The sequence below is a fragment of the Geotrypetes seraphini genome, chromosome 7 (genome assembly GCF_902459505.1).
Source record: "Geotrypetes seraphini chromosome 7, aGeoSer1.1, whole genome shotgun sequence".
Classification (NCBI taxonomy): Eukaryota; Metazoa; Chordata; class Amphibia; order Gymnophiona; family Dermophiidae; genus Geotrypetes; species Geotrypetes seraphini.
In genome coordinates, this window is record NC_047090.1 from 153799070 (window position 1) to 153821162 (window position 22093).

Consider the following 22093-nt stretch of genomic DNA (forward strand, 5'->3'; position numbering starts at 1 on the left):
TAGACTGGAACAAATCCACAGTGTCTTATTTTAAGGACATTATCACATCTATTTTAAATTGTTATGAAGCCTTCAGAAGTGGAACTCAACACATAAAAGCTTTCTGTTTAGGAAACTTAGCAGCGTACACTCAATCAGCTCACTTTTTTTCAATTATTTCTTTTTTTATTTCACTAAACATCTCATCAATTACCCCCATCCCCCCCTTTTACAAAACCGCGATAGTGGTTTTTAGAGCAGGCCGGCGAGCTGAATTAATTATCAGCGCTGCTCCCGACACTCATAGGAACTCTATGAGTGTCAGGAGCAGCGTAGAGCATTCAGCACACCAGCCTGCGCTAAAAAACCGCTATTGCGGTTTTGTAAAAGATGGGGTTAACTTGTTAATTGTAAAGATAGAAGATCAGCTAAGAGATAAGCTACCTATTCAACCATCGCCGACATGTATGTTTCGCCACACATCACCTGCATCAGGGCGCAGTGTTCTAAATAAATAAAAAGAAGAGCTTCTGAGTTAAAACATGTCCAGTGTAAAAAAACTTTTTTAATTGACTTCAAATTAAAACATTTTAGCATTTACAAAAGTTTTCCATTCCATATATACTTCATCTGCGACATGGCTACTCGGCGTTTAAGACGCTATTAAATGTCCCAACCAATGGAAGTTAGGCAGGTAAATCACAGTAATCTATAATATAATTCCTAAATTGTGGCAACACCCCTGACTCAGCCCTGCCCCCCCCATAGTCACTCCCCCTTAGAAATTTAAGCACTCACGTTATATAACAGGGCTTAGGGCAGGTCCGAGTATAACTCCTAATTACTACCAATTCAGTGCTAATTAACATCAGTTACATTTGCACCTAATTATCCATGCCCAAATCTGCACACCCAACTTTGGGCGATCCATACGGAATCTGGCAGAAAGTGCCCGCAGGCTCAAGTCCAAAAAGAGTGAAGTGCAAACAGGAATTTTAAAAAACCAAATGCTAGACTATAAAATTCTAGGTGGGAAATGCTTTGTAAGAAGAACAAATGACGAAACAGACAAATTTAATGGAATGCCACAGAACTAGAAGGGGACCCAGCTTGTTGGAGCTGGAGCCTGTGCAGTTATGAGCTATTTTGAGTGGTATATACAAAAAAAATAAACCCCAATACAGATTGTGAAACATGCATGTCTGCAGGATGTTATCAAATGGCAGTTTGCTCTTAACAACAGCTCAAGATAAATTTTCTCTAAATTATTTTTCCAAATGGAATAGATATACAATATATGAAGTTTATACTGAGCCGATGAGGAAGCTAGAGGCTGAGATTGTTCCTCAACGAGAAAGTGCTTCCCGTTTTGAGTGCCGCTTCTGAAGGCTCTTTTCTTTACCTAAAATTTATGTCTGGTTATGTGTTTAGGAGTTTGTGATGTGATTATTTGCCAGGTTGAAAGTTGGTGACCAAGTTTAAAGGACAGAGCTAGAAGTAGCCCAGTTTAAAGGCCACACCTTCACATGATAAGATCACACCACTGACTGCTTTCCTCATCTCAAACCCAAACCAGACAAGGCAGGACTCCGTGTCTGGATTACACACAAGGAGGAAAAACCTGATTTTGTTCATCCATACATAGAAATTCAATTGCCCAAGAGGTAAATGCGTAAGTGTGGTGCTCTCTCAATCACTGAGCACAAGACAGGCTTTTAATTCTAAATTTCAACCATCCCACGTTATATGTAGCTTCTGTATCTTGCATTGCCCTAATCCCCCCCAAAAAAGCACATGTGTTCTGAAATGCAACCGTCCTAGTAAGGACACTCGGCTTCCACACTGCTGCAGGAGGTGAATCAAATTAAACCAAGGGATTTTGAAACAGATTTTGTTATTTTAAAATTATTTTCTTCAATATCATTAAAATTCTCAGGTGGGCCAATTTTGGTAGGACAAAGAGGCTGTGTTCACACAGAAATATTAAAACCTTTTCTACAGCTATTCTTGCATCAAGAAAACCCCAGAGGAAAGAAAGAAAAACAAACAAATTCTTCATCCATGTATCACGACAACCTAGATCGGAAAGGAAGAAGAACACCAGTAACAGGTAATTTCAAAATCAACATTATGAGGGAAATTCTATAAACGGCACCTAAAAACTTAGCTGCTGGTAGGTGCCCTACTGGCGCTTAAGTTAATTGGGAAATGCAGTTTGAAACGGCAAGCATTGTCAAATTTAAAGCACCTGCCAGCGCCTAAATAAAAAGAACCAGTATCATATGCCTCTGGATGCGCCCAACACCACTGTAGGCGTGACTAATGCTGGAAGTGGCATTAGGCACCATAGAGCGTCTATGTAGGCATGATTCACGGCAAAGACAGGCACTAGAAATGTAGGCCTTGAAAACTCTGCCTACATTTTCAGTGCCTATCTTTCACAGAGGCACAATTCTCTAAAAGGCGTCATCATGTGTTTGGCACACAATTGGCGCCTTTTAGAGAATCCGGGCCTTTGTGTTCACGTTCAGACAAGGATGTAGAGAAATACTTAAATGCATTCTCTGTTCTCATGAAACCGCTGAGTGTCCAATAACCAGCAATCCCCAAAGGGCTGCACTAGGCGACTCTCAGACCCTTCTACATCAGCAGTTCTCATTTTCCGTTAGTCATCAAGAGAGAACAACAACAGCATCTCTAAGGATGATATAAATTTCATTATACCTTGAGCCTTTTTTTTTTTTTTTTTTTTAAAGTAGTCTTACTATATTTCAGAGCTACATCAAAGGTTTGTGAAGCTGCCAGAACTTATACTATATAGCAGTGGTCTCAAACTTGCAGCCCAGGGGCCACATGCGGCCCACGAGGTACTATTTTTTGAGGCCCTCGGTATGTTTATCTTAATCACAAAAGTAAAATAAAAGTTTCTTGATCATATGTTTCTTTAGCTATAAATTACCATGTTATTATTAAGACTTAGCCAAAAGGAAAGATTTATAAACTATAAAGAGTTTTACCTCATGCAAAATTGTCATTTCTTTAATAAGACATTAACTATTTTTTCTGCGGCCCTCCGAGTACTGACAAATCCAAAAAGTGGCCCTGCAAAGGGTTTGAGTTTGAGACCACTGCTATATAGTATATAAATAAAGCAGTTTTCACAGGCATTCCCACACATAAAATATGTTTTCTTGTGTAGAAACAGGACTGGAGGGGTAGCAGCCCAGTGGTTAATGTAGAGGCCTGAGAACCTGGGGAACTGGGTTTGATTCCCATTGCAACTATTTGTGACTGGGCAAATCACTTAACTGTTTATTGCCCCAGATTTATAAAAAAAAAAAAAAAAGTACACAAAAGAGAAATAGATAACACATAAGTCCACAGAGCAAAGGGAGAATAGAAGGCTGCATATAGAGCAAACAGGTGTCCTGTGTTTGATTTCAGTACTATTGTTTGCCTACATATTGCTGACCGATTTGTACAGTGGCTGGCAACATTTTAACCCCCGATGTAGGCAATCACCAAAACAAAGGTGTTATGCTCCTACCCCACCTACCCAAGGGTGTAGGCCAAGTATCCTTCACCACCTACTTGAGGGTACAGGCAGAGTATCCTGCAGCTACCACCAAATACCATTGGTACACTGGTCCCTCCAGATGCTCCAGTCGCTAAGAACAGGTAATGGCTTACCAGGGGTTAGGCTTTCACTAGCATTCCTCCCTTTGAGGGTCACCCAGGAATCCTTGTTCCCAAGAACTCCAAACTATGCTCTCCTGTTCTGGGAGTCTATGTACCAGTCCCCCCTTTTAGCTCAGGGTGAGGTCCCTCTTCACCCTTCAAACTGTCCTTTAACGGCCAAAAGGGTCTAAGATGAACCTCCTTTTCCTGAGAGGAGTCCAATTCAAGTCTTTAAGAGTCTTTTCTCTTTTCAAATAGACACTCATCTCTGTAGTTCAAGCATATGCTAATTAGTCCATCAAATCCACTGTAAATATCATCCAGTCTTCTCTGCCACTGGGGAGAGCAATCCTCCGGGGAAAAAGGGATAGCCTGTTCCTAACACCACCCACCTAATCTTCTACAATGACTAGTACCACCCTATGAGGAACTAGGTTGACCCAACTATTCTCTGTTTAACCCTGACCCCTGATTGCATGTACCTTGGGAAACCCTTGGGAGAGTTAAGCTCTGGTGTACCTCTCCCTCAAAAAATCACTCTCTCACAGGATGGGACATACACCCCACCACAACAGGCCATATTGGGTCTGGTAATAAAGTTGTTTCCTTGTGATTGTGGCTCCGCCTGTTTGCTCCAACTGCAGTCTACACTCCATTTCCACTCCAGATTTTAAAAATAAAAAAACACTTAACTCACTCTAGGTCAGAAAAAGTATTGCTATATAATATGTAAACTGCTTTGGTTGTACCACAGAAAGGGGGTATGTCAAATCCATGTACCTTACACTTACCCCTTACCCACATTTTTTGGGGGAAAAAACCCACATATGTGTTTATTTGAATGGCACTCCAAGGACTGGAGAGTTGTGCTTAATGCAAAGTTTTGGACTTCCAAAGTCAATAAAATGTAACCAAATAAACAGCAAGGGCAGATTTGTATATGTATTTGCCCCTAGTCCAGGGTTTCCCAAACTGTGGGATTGAGATCACAAAACCAATCTGGGGCTTAAACCTGGGAAGATTATTTTAAGACATCATAAGCCTGTGCTTCAGGGGGTTGAAGCCACAATGATGGATAAGCATCACCTTATTAAGTTTTCAAAGGAAAATATTTTCTTTTGCAAGTCAATATAAAGTTTCTTTGAAAACTGTCCCCTAAAGGCCAAGCATGCACCATTTCAGCATATTTCACTTCAGTTTATCAGGATGCATTATTCAGGTTTTAGCATGGCAACCTTCACCCACCATTGCACCCGTCCCCTATGTTTTTGCCTCTTGGGGATGTTAGGGGCTTTGTAACATCAGGGCCTGTATTTGATCAGAAATATAAAATGAAAAAGTATATTGATGGAAACTGGACAGTTCTAACTTAACAATATTACAAACTTTCATTCCTTGTTATCAGCAGCAGATGAATCCAGACGACTAGGTTGTGTCCACCTACCAGCAGGCGGAGACAGAGAGCACAAAGTTGAGCTCTGTCATATATCTGATGGTCTGTTCACTGGTACTTCTGCATTCTCTCTCTCCTGCTCCTGGGTTCATGTGCTGTTTTGCATGGCCTTGTGGCAGGACATTGAGCAAACTCTGCAATCTAACTATATCCCAGAAAGCCTGATGGAGGCTACAGCTCCTGCAGTAACCTGCAGAAACAGTGACTGCAGAGCAGAAAATTGAAAAGGATAAGGCCATTTTATGAATTAAACAGGCAATGCAGGGCAATACCTTGAGTGCCCCACTAATGAAAGGATATCATAACCAAAGCGGATAACATCGCTTAACTTCAGTGTTATGTACTTCTGGTCAGGGATCCGCACATCATTCACAAATGTCTGCAAGGAGAAATCAGAGACTCTTTACAAAAAAAAAAAAAGATTACAGGAAACCCAAAAAGTTCCAGAAAGATGCAAACACTCCAGTTCTGCATAGACACTAAAACCCAAAAGCTGACTAAATAGTTTCTACATTTATTTGCTTTAAGTTACACAGCAGTGTGTTTTTATTAAAATTTGATTTAATGTAATTTAAACCACTTTTACCTGGAGAAAATGGTTTAAGTCAGTTTGAACAGATAAAAAAGAGAATATGGAGATGCTTAAATAAATCTTAATATACAAAATCATATCTAATAAAAAGCAAGAACAATAAAAAAAAATAAAAAACAATTAAACTCCAAGTTTCTTCACTATATCACTAGCCTCTGTGATTAACACACCAGTGGAATCAAGAGAAACGTACGAGGGTAGTTCTATAAACAGCACTTACAACGTATCTACTCGTTTCTCGTTAAAGAACACACCACAGAGCTGATATAAACAACTGTGCCTAGATTGCTTTAGAATGCATGTAGATTATAGGATTCTATATGCTATCTCCTGGATTCTATATATGGTGGTTATGATTAGCGTATACTAACCACACAACACAGTTAAGGTTTTATGATGCTAAAAGAAAGCATTTGCCCTCAGAACTCAACATCTTTCCTGGTAAACAGATATGCAAAACAGGCTCACTCAAAATAATTCATGCCTAACTCAGAAGTCAATCTATTATTACAATTTCCAAGTTTATTAAAATCTTACTATTCCCATAACGGATAATCCTTCTGTCATCCACCATCTACTTTTAACTAAACTAAATGAAATAGGCATTGTCGATGCTGTCCTACACTGGTTCAAACACTTCCTATAGAACAGGAATTACATTGTCTACAAAGATGAAGTTTTCTCCCAAAGCTGGAAAGCATTCTGTGGTATATCTCAGAGATCCCCTCTCTCTCTCCAATATTATACAACCTTTTCATGAGCTCTCTGGGCCACATTAAATTCAACAACAATGAATGCATACTGTCATACACAGAAGATATCCTCCTTCTCATCCCAATTGAAAGCAATTCCAAAAGACACTGTCCAGAAAATATCAAATGGCATTGACAAAATACACTCCTGGGCCACACTCAGCAAACTCAAACTTAACACAACAACAACAAAAAATTCCTAACAGCTCATATGCTATCCTGTCAACTGACATACTACCCTCAGGAACCACATTAGATATCGCCAAAACTTCTAAAGCTGTGGTCTCAAACTCGCAGCCCCCCGGGTGCTATTTTTCGGCCCGCGGTCTTGTACCCGATCTCGCACTCTGGGCAGGAAGAGAGGCTCCAGCGTCAGCTGACTTGCAACTTCTTGTTGCCTTCGCATATGCTGGGACTCCTGCCTTCGCGTATCTGCCGGATACGCGAAGGCAGGAGTCCCAGCATACATGACGGCAGCAGGAAGTTGCAAGTTAGCCGACACTGGCGCAATCTCGCACACTAGGCAGGAAGAAAGGCTCCAGTGTCGGTATCAGCTGACTTGCAACTTCCTGCTTCTGCCATAGTCTATGACGGGACTCCTGCCTTCACATATTCGGCAGATACGTGAAGGCAAGAGTCCCGACATACGCGACAGCTGCAGGATGTTGCAAGTCAGCTGACACTGGAGCCTCTCTTCCTGCCCAGTATGCGAGATCGCGTACAAGACCGCGGCTGCAAAATACAGGTATTGCTGGACAGGGAAGGAGGGGAGGAAGGAAGGGAGAAGGGGTACTGCTGGACAAGGGGAGCATGGAAGAGAGAAGGGGTACTGCTGGATCTGGCAGAAAGGGAGGGAAAGGAAAGGTGTTACACACTGAAGGGGAGGGTAAGATGGTGCTTGGGGAGAGAGTATGTTGGGTTGGGGGTGAGAAGGAGGGATGCCACTGAAGGAAGAGGCAAGGACAGAGAGAGAAAGCGTGCAGGAGGCAGAAAGTATTCAACTCATGGAGAGGGCAAGATGGATGGGGAGGACAGAAAGGAGGAAAGGAGAAATGTTACACTGGGAGGGAAGGAGAGAGATGTCATACCATGGAAATAAGGAGGGAAGGAGAGAGAGATAGGAAGGGAAGGTAAGACATGGAAACGTAGATTTTGAGAAGAAAGCAGAAAAATGGAAAAATTGAATGTTAAATTAATACCAAAGATGGATGCAAGGCAGAAAGTGAAGACGGAGAAAAACAGTCAATGGATAAGACGGCCCTGGAAACATAGTTAAAAGCACAGAAAAATAAAGTCACCAGACAACAAAGGTAGGGAAAATGATTTTATTTTCAATATGGTGATTGAAATGTGTCAGTTCTGAGAAAGGAAAGATGCTATACTTTGACTGTGAGGGCCGCAGAAAAAATAGTTAGTGTCTTATTAAAGAAATGACAATTTTGCATGAGGTAAAACTCTTTTAGTTTATAAATCTTTCCTTTAACAGTTAAAGGAAAGATTTATAAACTATAAAGAGTTTTACCTTATCCAAAATTGTCATTTCTTTAATAAGACATTAACTATTTTTTTCTGTGGCCCTCCAAGTACCTACAAATCCAAAATGTGGCCCTGCAAAGGGTTTGAGTTTGAGATCACTGTTCTAAAGTACTTGGTATCATTCTCAATTCCATTCTCCTACAAGTCCCGAGTCCCAAGTCTCACACCTGTGGCAAAAAACCTTCAACAGTATGAGATGGTTAACACTAATTAGACCCCTACTTCCACGATCGTCACTGACATTTTGACACAAATGCTGTGCTATCCCAATTAGACTACTGCAATTCTCTCTATGCAGGCATAAACTCAACCTTCATGTAGAAAATACAATTAATTATAAAACATAGCAATAAGACTAATATTCAAACTGAAATTTTTTTTATCCCATCTCCCCTTACAACAAAAGCCTACACTGGTTACCCATTAATGCATGCATTACCTTCAAACTGCCTTGTAGTATGTTTCAAATACTATATACGAGCTCTGCAGAACCACTTAAAAACTTTATCATCAACTCCTGTTCAACTCCTGTTCTCCGCGTAGAACTTATGTACTAAATGGTGAGACCTTGGTTAGGACCACGGCGGAACGCGACCTAGGGGTGATCATTAGTGAGGACATGAAAGTTGCCAATCAAGTGGAGAAGGCTTCCTCCAGGGCAAGACAAATGATGGGGTGTATCCGCAGAGGTTTCGTCAGCAGGAGACCTAAAGTTATGATGCCATTGTACAGAGCCATGGTGAGGCCTCACTTGGAGTACTGTGTTCAGTTTTGGAGACCACACTACCGAAAGGACGTGCTGAGGATCGAGTCGGTTCAGCGAACGGCCACCAGGATGGTCTTGGGGCTCAAGGATCTCACGTATGAAGAAAGATTAAAAAAAATTGCAGCTGTACTCACTTGAGGAAAGAAGAGAACGGGGAGATATGATTGAAACATATAAGTACATCACGGGACGCATCGAGTCAGAAGATGATATCTTCTGGCTCATGGGACCCTCGACCACCAGAGGGCATCCGCTGAAAATCAGGGGAGGGAAGTTTCATGGCGACTCCAGGAAGTACTTCTTCACCGAAAGAGTAGTGGATCATTGGAACAGACTCCCACTCCAGGTGATAAAGGCCAGCAGCGTGACGGATTTTAAGAGAAAATGGGATACTCACGTGGGATCTTTAAGGGAGTAAATTCAGGGGAGGGGATACTTGGAATGGGCAGACTTGGTGGGCTATAGCCCTTTTCTGCTGCTTTTTTCTATGTTTCTAACTTCAATCAGAAAGCTAAAAACATTTCTACTGATCCTCCCTTCTCCCAAAGGAGTGCATATTTAACTCACTGTTCATCTACCTTGGCACCAGGATATGCAACAACCTTCTAAGTTATCAAGATGGAACCCAACTAGTATAGGTTTTGGAAAAAACTAAAGACTCTCCTCTTTGAGGACATTTACTTCATTGACAATTATCAATGATGTACTTCTTCTGAATGCACACCATATATGCTTTGTAATCACAATGACACCTCTCAGATCCCTTAGCCTTTTCTCTCTCACCCAATTCTCCTCATAGCACTCTGTCTACTTTATTCTCTATTGTTGTAACTCCTAACATCATGTGAATCTCAAAATTGTAAATCGCCTTGAACCTACTTAGGCATAGAGCAACCCAGAAACTTCAGATTAGATTAGATTATCACATTACTTACCTTTTTTTTCTTTTCCTCTCTCTCTTTCGTCTCATTAATGGCATTCCTTTACTTTTCTGATGCAATTGTGTAAACCGCTCTAAGCATACCCCCATATAGCGGTATATCAAAACTTTTTAAACATTACTTACCCCATTTAAGCTGCCGAGGTCTTTCACCTTGTGCTCATCCTTGTCCAAATCATAGTTGATTACTGCATGTTGCTTGTCTACACTGCGGGACTGAGAATGGAGTTATGGTAAGTACAAGCAGTGGATCATTAAGTTGAATGGATCAAAGTTTGGTTTTTTTTAACCAGAGGCAACTAACCAAGTATTTCATATGGGCAACGCAAGAATTTCATGTAACTCATATTAACAGTCATTTGATATACATAGCTCATAGATATACAGTTTTGTAAATATATTTCAAGAAGAAATAAGGATTTTAAAAAATACAGTGGTACCTTGGTTTGGGAGCATAATTCGTTCCAGAAGCATGCTTGTAATCCAAAGCACTCATATCAAAGCAAATTTCCCCATAGGAAATAATGGGAACCCAGATGATTCATTCCACAACCCAAAAACTTTAATAATACTGTGATGCAGGGTTTCTCAACCTGTGGTACGCAGACCGTAGGGGGTACGCGGGCTAACCGCCGCCCACCCCCTGCCCGCCGCTCACTGCCGCAACTCAAAAAGGGCCAGGTGCATGCAGCGATTGCACACCACAGGCCCATAAGCCTCCCCCCACCGACGTCAATTCTTACCTTGGAGAGGTGAAGGTGAAGGAAGGGAAAGGAAAGAGAGTCTCTTCCGACTGTGCATCCATTAATTAATTAATGGATGCACAGTCAGAAGGGAGTGCAACCAGAGACTCATGAAATCACCAGACAACAAAGGTAGGAAAAATGATTTTATTTTCAATTTAGTGATCAAAATGTGTTCCATTTTGAGAATTTATATCTGCTGCCTATATTTTGCACTATATTCATCCATTTTTCTATAGTTGTTACTAAGGTGACATTGCATATTTTAAGTCATCTGCCTTGACATCTTTGAAAAAAAACAAAAAACCCCAAATATAAATGGCAATTAACATTTTCCCTGCCTACAGTGTGCTTTGTGTTTTTTTTTTAATTTTGTGATTACCATTATGCATTAATAAGATTATATTGTGTGTATATGAAAAATGGATGGTAGAAATTGTATTACAATTAGTATTATTATTATGGGGGTGGAGTCAGGAGCGGCGTTTGGTTCGGGTGTGGAGGCAGCGTTTGCCCAGGGGTACTCAGTTGGTATTTGTTAGGTTTAGGGGCACTTGGCTTGAAAAGGATGAGAAAAAACTGCTGTAATGTATAAAATAAAAAGAAGAAAGACGCCAAGCCACCAGAGGAGAAGAGCCGCAGCCTCGGTGGCTCCCCGGTGCTGCTTCTCCTGCATGTATGATGCGCGCACAAAACGTGCGAGTAAGATGCATGGGGTGATATATGTTTTTAGGATATGCTCTTAGGACGTGTGCATAAGTTGTACAGGGTGCCTGTAGAAACCTATATTTTTTTCCCATAAACTGTGTTCATTTGAAGTGCGAGATGCTATACTTACTACGAGCGCCGTCCCGCTAAACGACCACATACATGCACATTATGTATAGACATTCACATCGATGAGAGTGGCATATTGAGGTTGTGTGTGCTTATACTTGACATGCACGTACGTTTATTGAGACAACACTCATTTTACGAGTTAAAATTTGCTGGAGTGTTTTGCGCGTCTTGCAAAACACTCGCAAACCAAGGTTTGACTGTATATGTATAAATTATTACAATACCAGGGTAAATACCATATTTTTACATTTTTCTTTTTTGTATAATGCATTTGTGTGGGAGTATGTGATGCAGTGGTTTCAGCTATAGCCTCAGCACCCTCAGGTTGTGGGTTCAAATCCCATGCTGCTCCTTGTGACCCTGGGCAATTCGATTAATCTCCTATTGCTCCAGGTACATTAGGCAGAGTGTGAGCCCACCGGGACAGATCGGGAAAAATGCTTAAGTACCTGAATGTAAACCACTTAGGCTATTAGTGGTATAAAAATACTAAAAATAAATACAAATACGTAAACAAGATATATCATTAGATAATAAAGAACTGTGAGGAAGTCTGAAGGTAGCTAAGGTAATTGATTTAGACACTATTGTTCAGCAGTGTACCAAACTTTAAAACAGCCTCTGGTGAAATACAGCTGAGAAGTTCAAAGTCATTCAAATCCCATTTTAAAACATTAAGGGGGAGATTCTGTAAATGGTGTCTAAAAAGAAAGGGGCCTATCTCTTGTCAATCGCACTTAGGCGCCTATTACAGAACCATGCCTAACTTAAAACTTAGGTGCCTGTACTGTAGGCCAAGCTTTTAAAGGCCTACATTAAAGGTGTACCTAAGTCCTTTAGAGAATCGCACTTAGGGCTCCTTTTACTAAGCTGCGATAGCGGTTTTAGCACGCGCTTAGCATGCGCTGAATTGCCACGTGCGCTAGACCTTAACACCAGCATTCAGCTGGCGTTAGTTCTAGCCACGTAGCGCGGGTTTAGCGAGCATTAAAATTTCTATCGCAGCTTAGTAAAAGGAGCCCTTAGTGGCGCCTAAGTCCTTCTCCCCCCCAAAAAAAACATGCCTACTTTGGAATTAGGCGCCATGAAATAGGCACCTATCTTTTGTAGAATTGCACTAAGAAGATAGGTGCCTATCACCCAATTTGTTTTTATTGTTTTCAAATAGGAGCTTATTAAAGCTCATAACTGAAGCTAATTTACTAAGTTGGGTGTTTAACTTTAGGTGCCTCTTATAGAGTTTCCCCCTAATTGTCTTCAAAAGGGTTTGTTTATTTTTTTAATAAAGGTATTATTTGATTTTACAGATAAGAGAGATGTGTAATATTTGTAAATCTGTATAGTTTGTTGGACTGTTTTCTGCCATGAAAATTTTCTCAAAGCTTTACAAAACGCTGTGCAGGGAGCAGAGTATTTAAAGTTGTAAAAATTAACAAAACTGTGCAGATCATTTATTTTTCCTGTGATGCTTCATGCAAATTTTTGAGCAGCCTGTATTCTGCTAATGCAACTACATTAAGCTAAGTGCCACTACTTTTTATGTTTCAGTATTTAAAAGATAAATAAACAGTGTAATTATCTGAATATGATAGGAGAGAAATTTTTGACCGATTATAGCCAGCCTGTATGAGGTCAAATGAAACAGTATTATGGATGTCTTAGGTTTTTTTATCCTCCTACAAGTATACTTGTTTGTAGCATTTTCACTTAAGAATAAGAGAAAGAGAGAGAGAAAGAAAAAGAAGAACCCCCCCCCCAAACTTCTTGACTGAGATGTATTGTTTTTGGGACACTGCTAGTGTCGTGCTTTTGACAAAGTTTGACAAAGATTTTGTCAGTGGTTCCTCCCTCTTGTTATTGGTTTGTTCTGTAAAGTTTCACTACACATGAATCACAGGACGTCCAAGTGCCGATAATTGAAACGGATTTTTAGATGTATCCAGAGACTTTTTAGGCCTCTGAATTCTGCTCTGCACCCAAAGTTGAAGGAGTGGTTAGGACGGGATGTGGGCGGGACGTGGGACAACCTAGATTTAGTCGTTCTGCAGAGGTAATCCAAGTTTCCAAGTTTATTATAAGATTTGATTAATCGCCTATTCCAGGAAGTTTTACGAGGATGCCTGGATGGAACTTATAGATTGTGACTTAGGCAATCTAAAACAGTGGGAACGGACAATGAACATTCCACTCTGTGGGATTTTTGTCCTGTTGGACTTTTGGTGTTTGTTTAGGCAATCTAAAAACAGGTGATAACCACTGCACGGATAAAGTACAGATCCCCACACACTCCCCTAGTGATCACTGACTCCCCCCCAAAAAAAAAAAATTGGAATAAAAACATATATACCTGCCTCAAGAACATCAGCACCTGGCATAGGAAAGCCTAGTACAGTTGCACAGAAGTGGCTTAAGTAGTCTGGGGGTGGGCTAGTGAACCATAGAGAGGAGGACCCAGTCCCATAAACCACTCTAACCACTGCATTCATGGTGAAAAGTGTGAGTCCACCAAACCCCCCCCCCCCAAAAAAAAAATACTGCCATATAGGTGGCATCTGCAGCCATAAGTACTATTGGGGTTGTAGACAGGTAGGTGTAATAGGTTTTGTGGGTGTTTTGTGGGGCTCACGATGACCTGCAAGGGAGTTTTGGTGAGATATTTATGTGGCACCCTTTTTGTGAAGTTCACAGCAGTGCCCTGTAAAGTGCACCATTACTCTGTTGCCATGTCTGGGTATTCAGTCCATCACTTTGCTGACCTCTCCCACGTCTAAAAGGTCTAGTTCTAGGCGTTTGGGAGTTGGATGATTATTTGGACAAGAATGTAGTATAAAGATAGACATACTAGCGGTTTGGACGATTAAACAGCTGGACTTAGAAGTAGATGATTTGGGGGGGAAAAAATTTTTGGACGTATTTTTCAAGAACGGACTTTGGATGCTGCCAACTTTGGGCGACTAGTGCCCTAGGCCCATTACAGACTTAGACGTCTGTTTTGATTATGCCCCTCCACATGTTTTGTAGGATTTATCCCCCGATGCAGGCAGTTTGCCAAAACGAGGCTACGTCAGGTTTTCTTTGATGATTTGCTCCAATGAAGTTTCCTGTGACTGCTATGTTGGTCTTTCAATCTTTTGTTGTGATTGCTGGCACTCCTATTGTTGCAATCCTTAATGAATATGCATGAGATTAAATGTGCATACAATGGAAGCAATGCATGCAAATCTCATACTTATTCATTCTGAATATCCCCAAAACCAGCCCAGGCTGTAGCTCCCGAAGACCAGACTACCAACAGTGAATATCTGTCCTTTATACAAAGGGAAATAATTAGAATGTTTTGTTGTTTTTTTTAAATTACAAAAATGTGCTGAGCCAGCACTGGCTTGGTAATTACTGCTCTAGTGTTCCAACCCTAATCTTCAGACAAACTAAAAGAGCTCTTGGCCCACGCACTGCTATAGCTTTAAAGAATAAATACCTTGAAATTATGTTGGCCAAACCCAAGCTCCAGACGGTATACACCACAGCCTCACCCAGCAAAGCACCCAGCAGTCAAGGTTTCCCAAACTTAAGGGAGACACTTATTCTAAATACTTATTTAGAATTTAAGAAAAATATTAACCCCCCCGTACCCTAAACTGACACAGTAAAATATGGTAGCTCCATCCTAATGGACTGCAGGATCAGGGTCAATTACACATTAACCTGATGGCAAGAAGGCAAAATACCTCAAAAGTTCAAACCTGACCCAAAACCTTGCTATGTGCAAAATATTTTATGCAAAGTTTATACCATACTTGAGCATGTCTGACCCCACTATCTGATGTGGGCTTAAGTAGCCCCCTTTGACAATATTCTGTACAAAAATGTGACCCACATCAGCATCTACACTCACCTTTCTCAAATCTCAGATGAAAATAAGTTGATACTCTACACCTCTAATTATATGTAACAATGGCGATCAGATTCATTCACCTTTAATGATGATAGGACAAAAGTCACAATGGCACGTATACCATCTATGTAAGTCTGACCAAAAATAGTTTACAGAGACTTCAGCTGATCCAAAATACTGCGGCTAGGTTGCTTTTTGGCAAAAGCAAATTTGAGCATGTATCTCTGCTACTAGCCAAACTTCACTGGCTTCCAATAATCTCCAGGATACACTTCAAATATGCCTGAATAACCTTTAGGATCTTGTTCGGAATCTGTCCTTTATTAATCTCTCTGTCTTGGAATTCCAAAAGTCCTGTTCTGACAAGAACTATGCAAAAATTTAAATTATCCTTTCCTTCACTGAAAGGCACAGCCTCTACTGGAAAATTGGGGAAATCTCTATCTTTCAAAATAACTGAATTATGGCACAATATTCCTCTGTGGTTGAGAGATCTAGGCTCTCTACAAACCTTTTGTAAACATCTAAGAACTTGGTTATTTTTCAAATTGTAATATTTTTCTTTCCTCCATTTTTCTTTTCTATTTTATTTACCGTAAACCGAGTCAAACTTTATTTTTTTATAGAGATGACATGGTCTATAAATTTAAGTTTTAGTTTAAGAACATAAGAATAGCTGTACCGGGTCCAGAGAAGAGCGACTAAAATGGTTAAGGGGCTGGAGGAGTTGCCATACAGTGAGAGATTGGAGAAACTGGGCCTCTTCTCCCTTGAAAAGAGGAGACTTAGAGGGGACATGATCGAAACATTCAAAATACTGAAGAGAATAGACTTAGCAGATAAAGACAGATTGTTCACCCTCTCCAAGGTAGGGAGAACGAGAGGGCACTCTCCAAAGTTGAAAGGGGACAGATTCCGTACAAACGTAAGGAAGTTCTTCTTCACCCAGAGAGTGGTAGAAAACTGGAACACTCTTCCGGAGTCTGTTATAGGGGAAAACACCCTCCAGGGATTCAAGACAAAGTTGGACAAGTTCCTGCTAAACTGGAACGTATGCCAGTGAGGCTGGACTAATTTAGAGCACTGGTCTTTGACTGGGGGCCGCTGCATGAGCGGACTGCTGGGCACAATGGATCACTGGTCTGATCCAGCAGTGGCAATTCTTATGTTCTTAGACCAATGGTCTATCAAGCGCAGTAGCCCATTCTCACTAGTACCTGGCCAAAAACCCAAGGAATAGCAATATTCCATGCTACCAATACAGGGCAAGCAGTGGCTTCCCCCATGTCTTTCTCAATAACAGACTATGGACTTTTCCAGTTTAGTTTATAACCATGCTAAGGGGCCATTTTACTAAAAAGCATTAAGCTTTCAACAGGCGTTTAGATTATATTAAAACATTTTATGGTATTTTGCATTTACTGATTTTACTGACTTTCTAGGAATAATTTGTGGAAGGGGTGCATCATGGATAGAGAGTGGGTGCTCCTGTCGTTATCCAGCTAGCATGTTAGTAGTGTCTGGATAGTGTGCGCTAATCATATTATTTCTAGAGCACTATACAGAATCATGATGGAAATGGTTACTGCTCTTAAGAGCTTACAATCTTAAAAGACAAGATAGACGAACAGGATGCCAGGGTGGGGGATACAGTTAGTGGGGGATGGCTAACCTGCTGGCTATCACAAAGTTAATGTTTTATTATGCTTGATATACTGCTTCATTTATATAGAATTAAGCAGTTCACAATAAATTAATCCATGGAACACAATAAAACCAATAAAAGAAAAATAGCAAAAAAGCAAAAAAATCAAAACAAAACAAAAAAAAAACAACCCCACACAAGATACTTTCAATACATTGGTCCAATCATTCAACTGTTTTCTTCCAGCTTATATTAGAAGGGGGAAAAGAGGGTGATCAAGATCAAAAGATTTGGAAGGAAATTAGGGGAAAAATTAAGGTGAATGAGGTATTAACATTAAGGCGTTTTTCATCCATTGAAATGGATATTGATCCATTAATAAAAGGTTGGAAAAGGGCATCTACTTAATAAAGCTGCTACATCATGAAGAGTAGGAAACTAGTAAGAAAGTTAGAAATGATCAGGAGAAATTCTTAAATTATATGAAAATAAAGTAAACTGAAGAGTAGCAGCAATAACCATCAGGATAAACTGTTATTTGAACAAGAAACAACATCAAGTCCCTTTTTCAAAAAGAGAGAGCCCACTAGGAAAATATGTAAACTGATTTGGTTGTACAACAGAAAGGTGATATATCAAATTAATTACCTTTGACCCCCTTTAATATGGAAGCACTTAGGCCCAGATTCTATAAAAGTCATCTAAAGTTAGGCAACTAGAGTAACTTAATTATTTTTTTAAAAATTAACATATATAACTCTATATAAACTGAGATTTCTGGGCCAAAAAAATGGGCCAAAATAGGGGTCTCAGTTTATATTCAGGTCTACCTTAAATTCTGGTGTTCCAGTGGTGTGTGAGCTAAGCCGAGATGGGAGGGATCCTTGTGAGGTGTTGGGTCCTGTCCCAGCTGTCAGCTGATTGTAGAATCACCACACACATCTTCCTTCCCTCCCTCCCTGCTGTAGAATCACCATAGTCCACCTCCCTCCCTCAGAGAAGCAGTATAAGACTTCCCCTGGGCCTAGCTTAATCATTGATAGTCCAGCGAGATGAGGAGAGACAGGAGCGATCCTCTTACACTCCTGCCTGCGCAATCTCGCTGATATAAAAAAACAAGCTGCCATGAGTTTCTGCAGCAATTCATGAAACTGCTACAAGTCTTGTAAATTGCTGCAAGAACTTGTAGCAGCTATTTTTTTGTGAGACTGCACGGGCAGGAGTATAAAAGGGTCGCTCCTGTCCCGACTCACCCCGCTGGACCACCAGTGATTAATGTAGGCCTTGTTGGGGGGGAAGGTCTACGCTGCTTCTCTGAGGAAGGAAGGGAGGGAGGGGGGCCTATAGTGATTCTATAGCAAGAAGGGATGGATGGATGGAAGGAGGGGGCATGTGATGATTCTACATCCTACTCTTCTTCCCTCCAACCCAGCCCGCTGATTAACCGTTCCCCTTAATTGTATCCATGACATCCTATTTGTCTGTCTTGCCTGTTTAGATTGTAAGCTCTTTCGAGAAGGGACTGTTTTCTTACTCTTTGTGACTCTGTGCAGCGCTGCGTGCATCTGGTAACACTATAGAAATAATTAATAGTAGTAGCAGTCGATATGACCCAACATTTCACCTCGGGGGAGGGAGGGATCACTCTATCCCAGTTTGGCTCACCACACCACTGGACTGCCAGGGTTTAAAGATGGACCTGGGGAAAGACCAGTGCTAGGGTCAAGAAGGGCAGGTGGGTGTACAGCTCTCAGTTTATATTCAAGTTAACATTTTTCCCTTAAGGGGGGAGGGGGAAATGTTATTTCAGTTTATATTGGAGTATTTATGGTAAATTCGTACAGATAACAGGCAATCAGTACCTCATCATTGGCTTAAATTAAAATTAATTGGATGGCAGGCACCTAGTACAAGGGGCCTACCAGAAAGTAGGCATAGTTAGTGGTGGATTAAGTTGCCTGTTTGGCATGTAGGCACCTGTTTTGGACTTAGGCTCCTGTATTCAGGTCATAAATACAGAGGACGTCTACTGGTGACCGAGTTCACTTTATGAGCCGCTAGGTGTCATTGTGTAAACGGTACCTAGCTTAAAATTGATATGCACCGCGTACCTTGGAGCCTATGTTTTAAGCACCATTTATAGAATCAGGGCCTTAGTGCCACCTAAATAGGAGAGAATAAGTGGTGCCAGTTAAGTCTCAGCAGGTACTGCACACTGATGGGAACATTGATGCATGACTTGCAATAAAAATTACTGCGAACGCCCCGTCTTTTTTTTTTTTTTTAATTCTTTATTAATTTTCTAAAGTGCAATACACAAATATATATTATATAATAAGTTAATAAAAGCACATTTAACTTACAAATATGCATAACCAACCATTTTCTCCCACCCACCCCCCACCCAATGATTATTTAATAAAACATAGAAACATAGACTATCCCTTGCCCTATTCAGATTTTAAAAATCCTCCCACTCTCCTCCCTCCCCAGGTGGACATACTCAAAAGTCAAATTAGGACAGAAATAGCCCCCCCATTCACCCTTTCCAGGATGTGTACAAAAAGAAACCAAAACTGACTCATAATCAAAGACCTACTATAGTGAGGTAATATATGATGTCAATAGCCCCCAAACCAGCTTAAATAAATTACTGTGCCCCAAACTATCGGCATTCAATTTTTCATATCTATAGCTGGCGCACGAATTAGCCACCAAAAAGAAAAATTTAGGCGGTCATAGTTCTTCCAATTTCGGGTTACCATCCGCATGGCAATCCCAGTCATGACAAGAAAAATGCGGCATTTATAACGATCCATAGGGGGGTTTAACATGTAATAACATTCTACATATGACCGCCTCATACGTCAGTGGAATTGATTATTCCAATATGTTGTTAATCGTACCCCATATTGATAACGAACGAACGCCCCCGTCTTGATGCAGTGTTAATGTGTGGCAAACCCAAAACTAAAATCATGTGTTAATCCATGCTACGCCCAAAACTTAACACACTTTAGTATTTCTGCAAGAAAAATATAGAAGACACCGCACACAACCACATCCAAAAGAGAAAACAGTCCAATAAATCCTGCCAAAAGACAGCCTTGAGAGAAATAGCCAGAGTGCACATGAAGGTGCATCAATAAATTTTTTTTTATATATATATTCTTTATTCATTTTTGAAATCCAATACACAGTGCAAACAGAAGAACAACCAAGTAATATAACATATTGCACTCCATTCCAACAAATAATATACAACTATTTTACCCCCCCGCCCTAACCCTCCCCCCACCCCTCCTTAAATAAATTTGAATTTCACGAACTAGTCTACTCAACAGAATGTCACTATAAATGCACATAAATCTCTTTAATTTGGAAGCCAATTCAGCAGTTGTATCCCAGAAACACAAACAGCTGGAGGAAAATCGAAAGATGGGTTCCTAAAACAGGGGCTGTGGTTCTGCCAGAGGGACAGATTCGATTCCTGATGTGTGTGGAGCAGAAGAAAACATCTGCTTTATAAAAATTAAAAAAAGGAGAGCCAGAAATGTAGGCAGATCCGAAAGCAAAATTGAACAGGCTGCTTCTGATATCAAACAATCCACATGACAGCAACAATTCCAACCCTGATCGTTGCTATAATTGGATTTAGCCTCTCTGGAATCTCGTTATGAACTCCTACAGTAATATACCACAAAAGCTCATCTTCACTAAATCATGTCAAAGCCATTTTAATCCAGAACAACAGAGGAAACTTGTTTTCTCTCAGTCCTTTTACATGGGACAATATCCTATTACTGAATTATATACAGTCACCTCTGGGGAACGCACAAGCTGGTCACATCCCCAGCAATAATTCTTTTCAAAGAGATTTTATTGAGGTTTTCATAACAATTTTTACAAAACCAGAATTTACTGTAACCAAAGATGCCATATAACAAAGGATGATACAGTAATAATACTATAGCAGAGGTCAAATACCAATTAGCGTTTGTTACAGCACAAATAATAAGTTATTACAATAAAGGGTCAGCGGAGCCCATATGTGTTTCAAAAATGAGTGACATATGATTTTTTACAGGAAAAACTTTTGTATTTTCTAATTAAACAAATATAGCTCTACCATTCAAGACCAGAAAGGGTCAAATTTTCCTTCCAGTGACAAATAATTAGATGAGTGGCAAGAGCAAGCATTTTGTTTTAACATAAGAACATAAGAATAGCTTTACTGGGTCAGACCAATGGTCCATCAAGCCCAGAAGCCCGTTCTCACGGTGGCCAATCCAGGTCACCAGTACCTGGCCAAAACCCAAGGTTTGTACAAATGTTTAATAAAGTTAGAGAGGATGACCTTAAAAAAATGATCTCATAAGAGATTTGAATACTTTTTATCTAAGGAAAGGGCCAAACTTTTAACCAAATATCTGACCAATAGGAATGCATATAAGAGCAGTAGACTAGTAGATGTGACAAAGTGCCTGGTTCTTTATGACACGTCCAGCATAATGATGAAGATGTTTTCCTTGAGATATCGGTTAATTTTGTAGGAGTCCAGTAAGCATTGTGCATTATAAAAAAAAAAAAAAAGTTGATTGAGAAATTGCTGCAGAAAGAGTTGGTCTCGCTGGGAAAGTCCAGAAGTTCTTCCAGTCAAAGTTGCCTTTAACTGAAGTGAATTATTTTTCCATATTAGTCCACTCTTAAAGGTAATATGCAGAAATAAAACAAAACACAAAGAATCTAAATGATACCTATCTTATTGGACTAGCTAGAGTAGTGTCTCTCAAATTGTGTGCCATGCGCCCCTATGAGATTGCAGAAATTTACTTTATTTTTAAAAATTCCCTTCATAAATATACACTAGAATAAATGACTTACATCGCGTACATAAGACTCTATCAATGTTATGAGCATCTGTGTATGTCAGGCTACAACCGCCCAGACAAGCATCATCCTTTGACGTGATTGGTACTTGAAAACTAAGCAAGTTTTATTTTTTATGCAGTAGTTATCTTAACTTAAAAGCAATCTTCTTATCTTTGCGAACTTGGATTTTCAGCTCTGACAAATTAAATTAAAAAAAAAAAAAGAGAGCGACTGCAGATGGTGAATGATGAGATGCACGTTTGCTTGTCGACTATCGAGCCTCATTTTGAGTTAACTTGCATTCAGAAACAAGCACATCCATCAAATTGATTAGCAATTCTTATTCTATTTTAGTTTCACCGTTGTTACTATTACCCATACAAAGCTTAAGGGCTCCTTTTA

General features: G+C 40.2%; 1 protein-coding gene across 5 annotated transcripts in view; it reads right to left on the reverse strand.

Moving 5' to 3' along the window:
* CEP170B (centrosomal protein 170B) overlaps positions 1-22093 on the reverse strand; it is a 162640-nt gene that overhangs the window by 104300 nt on the left and 36247 nt on the right. For all 5 annotated transcript variants that reach the window (XM_033951231.1, XM_033951229.1, XM_033951230.1 and 2 more), the window contains 2 exons: positions 9823-9912; positions 5411-5489 (listed from right to left, as the gene is read on the reverse strand). In XM_033951231.1, coding sequence (XP_033807122.1) covers positions 5411-5489; positions 9823-9912 — 169 coding nt within the window. The remainder of the gene's footprint in view (positions 1-5410; positions 5490-9822; positions 9913-22093) is intronic.